The sequence below is a fragment of the Triticum dicoccoides genome, chromosome 3A, assembly GCF_002162155.2.
Source record: "Triticum dicoccoides isolate Atlit2015 ecotype Zavitan chromosome 3A, WEW_v2.0, whole genome shotgun sequence".
Taxonomy (NCBI): Eukaryota; Viridiplantae; Streptophyta; class Magnoliopsida; order Poales; family Poaceae; genus Triticum; species Triticum dicoccoides.
In genome coordinates this window covers 730,423,189-730,430,589 of record NC_041384.1, presented here as the reverse complement: position 1 = coordinate 730,430,589, position 7,401 = coordinate 730,423,189, and the positions used below count along the sequence as shown (strand labels likewise).

Here is a 7,401-nt window from a genome sequence, read left to right as displayed (position 1 = left end):
GCGTAGTGACAGTAGACCAGCATTTGAGGGCCTGCTGCAAGCGTATAGTTGATAAGGATCATACCCATTGGCAGATGTAGTGCACGGAGAGCTAATGTGGCCAGGGTTAAAACTACAGTATGCACTCTGTGAGTTCAGCATCTAGGCTAAAAACATAAAGAGCCGAATACAGTCCAAATGGAGCTGCCAGCAGATTTAACTGTTGGCCATCTCCAACATCAGAGAATTAATATTGCATGTTTCAGATATGACTACAGTATTTATTATTGCTTTGAATATTGCATGTGCATTGTTGGTTCAAAATACCTGTTGGACAATTGTCCGAAGCACAGTCATTGGATTTGCATGGGCAAGTTTAGCCACCATGCGGCCAAGCTGCTTCAGATTTTCCTTGGCCAGCCGTTTTAAGAGCCGTCTGGTGTCCAGCTAATTGAGAAAATAAGGATGCTGGTGAATTTAAAACTCAAGATAAAATGGTAGGCGAAAGAAAGAAAACCCAGGCATGGAATAAGCAGGCAACCTTTGCTGTTTGCCTTGCAGCAAGGACAATTGGGTTTTGTTCAGTGTCCTTCTCCCACTCACCATACAAACGATAGCGCACCTAAACATGAACAGTGCCAGATTGATTAAAAAGGTAGTGCAGTACAACAAGTAACGACCAGGGAGCATGACAGACCTCATAAGGAAGAAGGGACAGAACTCCCCATATCTCCATATCAACAGCAGGATTGGCAGGTATAAGCTGCAATGAAGGAAGCAAGCATGACCCAAGTGCTTCTTCAACCTGAGATTCTGGAGACATTACACCTGCTGTACGGGCTGATTCTTTTGACGAGGCATGATACACCTTTAACACTCTGCAAACCTGAAAATGAACACATCCAATGTGCTATTAAATAACAATATCCAAAAAAAATTGCCACTAGATTGCTCCAGGCGGAAGTGCATAATTGCAAGTAAAGGTGTTCATAGTCATATGACCTTTCCTAGTCTTGAGGATGGGATTGGGGGTGTTTGTGTGCTATGATTGTATAATAGTCAGTGATAACTGGTGCTAATGGCTTTGTGTGCTAATCCGTGCAAATTTGGTGGTTGGTGCTAATCATTTCTTATCAGGTCTTCTGTTACTTGGAATTACTAATAATCATGTTAATTGGCATTTTGGGTGTGGGTCAGTACCATTAGCATGCTGAATTCAGGGAATCGATGCTAAATGTGCACTTAATTGTGTTACGAAAATGTTGTTAGTTACAAGATATTAACAAAATCTAGGGAGTGCAATATGGATAGTCTGTTGTTGTAAGAGGAAACAAAACATAGGGAGGGTATCTTTTGGGAGAGGCCCCATATGGAGATCTAGGGAGTGAGATAAGGGGAGCTGCTGAAGATGCTCTTAGAGCATTTAAATACGACAGCTGACCGGTACCCATATCGCTATGCCTGCTGGATACAGCAGATAGACAGTGGACGTAGGCACCAGCTCAAAAACTCTGCTCTGCATCAGGGATGGCCATTTTTTACTTTTTAATTTATTACAGCAATACAAGTGAGGAAGCCAAATCCTGGTCATAACAACCACTGATGAGATGAACTTGTGATATGGACATATGGTATTTTTGTAGTTTGTAAAGATGTATATAACGAACTAATAATCTATGACATAAATGCAACGAAGAATATCTCAAGCATATCCAATAAGGCAGCACGATATTGAGCAGGTACTAATACAAGAAGAATGCAGCAAAAAAGATCTAAGGATACCTTCTGGAATAATTGTGTGTCACGGTGAAGGTATGGTCCACATGCGGCAAGCATTTGGAAAAACTCCTTCGGCAGATCAACCAAATAACTTGGTGAAGAGACAGATGATGCATCCATCATATGAGTGTCGATGTTACGGGTGATTTTGTGATGTGTTTGACAATATGTACTGTAGGCTGACGAAATAGTCTTCTCAACAATTCTGCACAAATGGAAGTAGGATTGAACAACATAAATTGGGGAACTCAACCATTGCATTACAATAAACATATTCGGGCCATCATATGCCATATTTCACGGAAGTAGAGGCAATAGGATTGAACAACATAAATTGGGGAACTCAACCATTGCATTACAATAAACATACTCGGGCCATCATATGCCATATTTCACGGAAGTAGAGGCAATAGTATACAACTGCTAAAGCTGCTAATAGAATATGCAGAGGAAGTTGACAAACCTAAATAAAGCATCACAAATTTCAACGTGCTCGACAGGATTTAGCTGCGCAAGACGTTCAAATAGTAGCTGTGCATGGTCCCTGGCAAATAACAGCAGAAGTCAATCAGTGACATTTATAACATGTCCAAGAAGACAGATGTGTTTTACTGCAGATTTGAAATATACCAACTGAGCATAACAATGAAATGTTATTATAAGAAACTTTGCAATATTATAATACATCTTAAATCAATGGCACTAGAGATAATACCAATCATGGACTGAGAGGAAACCAAGAAGAAGTCCAAGCTTCTGGTTCTTTTCTATCTCAGGGGCTCGTTCATCAATTATATCATTTTCCATCTCCAGTGCTGTGTATAAATCGATCGTTATTTCTTGCTTCTCTTCATCCATAAGGTCCTTTCCAGTAGCAGCAAGATTTATTTTGCCTATTTTAGTAGCCTGGGATCAAGAAAGAGATGAATAAACTCCATAAGTTGAATCCCTGATGTGTCCATAATTACTAAAGCGTATTGAAGATCAATGCAGGCATTTCATAAAGTAAGACCAAATCTGCATGCATAGCTTGAGATATGTCCAGTCACTAAAAACATGGTTACTGCAACCAGAACCAGTGGAACAGCTTAATCAGTGTCTCTACTTGAGGTAACTGCAAATATGACACTTCCTCAAAGCCGAAACTACAAGATGACAATCAAAAGAACCACTCTTATATGTTTGCCAGTCGAGTTCCAATTTCAATGTGGCAACTTGTTTTTAGTCCTCTCATGTAGTGATTCCTACAAGAACTATCATGGTATTTGCATAAACAGACTTTACACGGTAATGTTCTCGAAGTATCATGGCGTTTGCTTAAAGATACTTTACACGTACTGCTTTCCTTTTTCAAATGGAAGTCGTTTTTAAAATCTAAAAATTGAAGCATAAAAATCATTGGGACTACATTGTAGTGACATTCATATAATTCTCATTTATAACCCTGAACTCAGCAAATCCTTTTAAGAACAGAATGAATTCAACAAGAAAATTATCCTAACCTCATCAATTTTCCTTGAAACAAAGGAGCCAAAATGCTCAAACGCCTCATCATCATTCGGAAGTAAATGAGCATAGCTGAAACAGAAGCCATGAACGTGTCTTGATTTATGAAATATCTGAGGTGCAGTTGAAAAGGATATAGCAACACAAACAGATCCAGCAGCAACACTAACTCATATTGATACAGCATAAAATGGCTAGGAAAATAAAAGCAAACAAGAACTTGAGACTACGGATATGGTCAGTCAGTTACTAAAAGAACTAATACCATTGATACTACATATGATTGTTTTTCTCGGTATTGTAGTACTAACTATCTAAGGAAAATAACCTAAAAAAGTCTAGTACTGCTCGTGTAAGTCATCTTGTTTTTCTCGGTATTGTAGTACTAACTATCTAAGGAAAATAACCTAAAAAAGTCTAGTACTGCTCGTGTAAGTCATCACATAGTTATAAGAAATGGCCATCAAAATAAGAGCAGAAGTTGAAGAGGGAACCGCAAAAGGAATGTGATGTTAAAAATAAATAAATAAACATGTATATAAACCTTACAAAAATATGATCTTCTCTTACTGCAGATATTTATAACAAAATATTTTTAAAAATACTATTTAAGGAAGATGTCTGAAATAGCAGTTTGCGGTCAAGAAGTGTAGACAAACACAATAACAACTAGAAAACTTACAGATTATCAAGGTCAATAAGGCCAGATTTGACCAACAGCGCTGCTATTCGGAAAAGGCCAGATGGAACAGGGCTGTTTACATCCAATTGTTGATAATATTGAAATTTAAACCCCAAAATTTGAGCAGCATGGGACTGTAAAAATGAGAAGCCGTAAGATGGGCTGAAAATACTGCATGAAGTATGGTAACAATCTTTACAGGTTGACTAACAAAATACCTTTGGAAAAAGAGGTATAAGCTGATAAAAGATACTGTTGTCTGGATAGAGTTCAAAACATTCCAACACCTAGCAGGCAAATAAGAAAGAACATAATCAGATTATAGCAGTGACATACTTTTACAATATCAGATAGCAATACCGGGATAAAAAAATGAGAACTCACAATGTCAAATACACGATTCGGGTCCAGGTCAAAATGTCCAATTAATGACTGTCACAAGAACATTATGTTATAATTGTTTACATGCTGAAATCATAACATGTGGGGAAGAAAGAAGATTCCAAGTAACCAACACCGAACCTTTACAATGCTGATAGTTGCTGAAGAAGCATTTTGGCAAGCCAAATCTGAACCTACTTGACAAAGTAGGGTTACCTGAATTACAGACAAACAAAGGCAGCTAGGTCAAAAAATACACCATGCTCCAGTAAATCTTTTAGACACATCATTTACAAACTAAGCAAAGAATGGAACTAGCCATAAATCCCACATGGTTGCGATTTAGTCTCAAATAATTTCAAATTGGAAGTATAAGAAGTTAGAACACATGTGTGGAATTGTGGATATTTACATCTCTAATCAATGTAATCACACTTACAATCGTTTATAAAAGTATCTATATTAGAGTTTACCCTCTAGGTTTGGTAGAACACGTGTTAGAAACAAAGGAAAATTTGACTGCAGAAAACTGCACTTGGTTGACATTGCCAATTCTATCACAGCCCAGAGACTGAGACACGTCATAAAGTTGTGTGAATTTGCTAGTAGACACCAAAGTGTCTAATAACAAACAAGCATGGTTATGCTAGCGGTTTTAGGCAAGAAAAAGTGTCCAGTAAATGACTACAACTTCATAATGTGGTTGGGCAATAACATCATTTTGTGGTGTCTGGGCATATGCTAATCAAGTGCAGTGTTCTATAGCAATTTTTCCAATAAATACTTTCAGAAATACAGGTTATTTGGCTTTCCAGCCTTCCCCTATTTTGCATTCCAGGTGTCCTACTCTGTAATTTAGGATCAAAATTTAAATCAAAGTCTGGAATTAGTTGATCGTTTTACACTCCCCTTCAACTGTAAATGCGTCCAGTCAGTAACTCAATCAAATATTCTTCGGTAATTGAGGGCAGTATCACTCACCAAAGCATCAGTGAAAAAACTAGAGCACACTAAGGACAAATTTCTACGTTATGTTACTCATTTCAATTTCATAATATAGCATGAAGAAATAACAATGGTTACTGAAGTTCCAAAAAAAATTATGGAACGAACCAATGCACACCATTACAAGAACAAGAGGTAGAAGTTTCACAGGCAGATATACATACCAACTTGGCGTAGCCCTCACTTTCCTCTCTTACAAGGTTGAATTTAGTTTGCTGATAAAGAAGTCGTGTGTTGACTCTGACCTGTTGCCATTTATGTCAAGCGACAATTAAAAAATGATGCAGTAAACAGGTAAAGAATGGAAGTGTGCAAAATAAGAAGAATGGTGCCCAGGAACCATGTTTAATAGATATCGGCAATAATGTGACATGGCATATTGTATTTCATATGAGCACAAACAAAAACATCAGGAAGCAATGATCTCACGTGATAACAATATGCATAGTATTAGTATGTGACACATACCTCCTTGGCTTTTAAATCCTGGCCTTTTGACTTACTCAGTTCAACCTCCCATAGGAACTCTTCCTTCAAATGTTCACATACAGGAAACAGAGACAGCATGTGTCAGCTGCCTTGAATCATGAAAAGGTGGTTTGGAGATAGGTATGGTACCATAGTATGACGAAAAACAAATACTCACTTCACATCGCTCTTGAAGAAGCCTAGGCACAATCAATGAAGACTCCACGAGCGACTTAGTCTGCAGCCAAGAGTATTTATAAGGAAATTAGTGAGCACTAAATCCTCCACCCAAACAAAGTAGGGCACCAAGAAGATAGATAGCCATTTGCATTGGTAAAGATATGAATAGGTGTAGAAGTATTAAAAGAAACTGTTACCATTTTGACAAGACGGCTGCGATATTCACCAGAAATGGTAATCTGCAGATTACTACAGGTCAGATCATCAACTAGGAATGCAGCACTCGATGATTACAAGGAAATAGCAACACAAGGAACGGAATGGTAAATCCAGATTGCATGATTCTGAAATAAATGCATCTTGGATTTAAGATAGATTCGTTCACTAAACCACAAATCTCTGAGTGACACTCCCCGTCACCTGCCTCCACCCAATCAGGTACCAGTCGACAATTGGCGACTCATAGATGACAACAATCTTGGCAACTGTTTTCTGCTACAGATACAAAACCCCTAAATGGAAAGCTAAACACCCCGGCTCTATAATAATTAAAATAATAATGAATAAGTTTGCGCTCTCAACCATTATAAGGTTTGCTAGTGGTATTCCAAGAGCTGGTAGTTTCATGTTCATCAGAAAGGGCATAATTTAACCATAGCCTTTAGCAGGATACTTTTTTCAAACATAGCCTTCAGAACTTGTTCAGAGCTACCACATGCTATCACTACCAGTGAGATATCTATGCATGACCGAAACATCTTACAATTCAACCAGGTTGTCACTTCAGCTGGCACAACAAGTAACACAGCAAACTGGCCAACAGCTAAGTATTGCATTACAGTGCTATGCTCAATGGCGAATTGACTAATCGGACACACTTCATCGAGCCAATCGTAACAAACTAAGCACCACACAGCAGCAAAAAAAGGACTCAGAATACTCACATCCTGCCCTAGGTGTGCGACGATGTCGGCGAGCACGGAGGCGGACTCCTCCTGACGCGCCTCCTCCACAAAGACCACCGAATCGAGCGCCGCCCGGCACTTCTGGGGCGGCAGGTCCCCCCGCACCTGCACAGCCCAAGCAGCGCAATCAGCCCCAAAATCAAAAGCCAACTAACCCATCTCGCCGAGCAAAACCTAATTCGCGCAGCAGTGCAGGGAGCTCACCATCGCCCAGCAGAGCTCGTAGAGGAAGCGGGCCCTGGGGACCGGATCGGGGAGGCGGAAGGAGGCGGCGGACTGGCCCTTCCATTCGCGGAGGCACTCCTCGGTGACGTACTTGTAGTCCGGCGCCTGGAGCGGGGGCGACATGGCGGGCGGGCGCGGGTGCTGGGGGCAGGGTTTTGGAGGGGAACTAGGGTTTCATGGGAGGTGGAGGAGGAGGGGGCGAGCGGGCGACTTCGAAGCGGAGACGACCTA

The 7,401-nt window shown here is 40.0% G+C and overlaps 1 protein-coding gene across 1 annotated transcript in view; it reads right to left on the bottom strand.

The window, feature by feature from the left end:
• Window positions 1-7,392, bottom strand: part of LOC119270552 (THO complex subunit 2-like) — a 19,318-nt gene extending 11,926 nt beyond the window's left edge. The window contains exons 1-17 of the mRNA XM_037552558.1: window positions 7,150-7,392; window positions 6,925-7,050; window positions 6,178-6,219; window positions 5,979-6,038; window positions 5,801-5,863; window positions 5,497-5,577; window positions 4,469-4,543; window positions 4,331-4,378; window positions 4,165-4,233; window positions 3,947-4,080; window positions 3,261-3,336; window positions 2,474-2,664; window positions 2,222-2,302; window positions 1,762-1,963; window positions 677-865; window positions 521-601; window positions 307-426 (exon numbers count right to left, since the gene is read on the bottom strand). Of these exons, the coding sequence (XP_037408455.1) occupies window positions 307-426; window positions 521-601; window positions 677-865; window positions 1,762-1,963; window positions 2,222-2,302; window positions 2,474-2,664; window positions 3,261-3,336; window positions 3,947-4,080; window positions 4,165-4,233; window positions 4,331-4,378; window positions 4,469-4,543; window positions 5,497-5,577; window positions 5,801-5,863; window positions 5,979-6,038; window positions 6,178-6,219; window positions 6,925-7,050; window positions 7,150-7,293 (1,782 nt within the window). The 5' untranslated portion in view covers window positions 7,294-7,392. The remainder of the gene's footprint in view (window positions 1-306; window positions 427-520; window positions 602-676; window positions 866-1,761; window positions 1,964-2,221; window positions 2,303-2,473; window positions 2,665-3,260; window positions 3,337-3,946; window positions 4,081-4,164; window positions 4,234-4,330; window positions 4,379-4,468; window positions 4,544-5,496; window positions 5,578-5,800; window positions 5,864-5,978; window positions 6,039-6,177; window positions 6,220-6,924; window positions 7,051-7,149) is intronic.
• Between the last annotated feature and the right edge of the window lie 9 nt (window positions 7,393-7,401).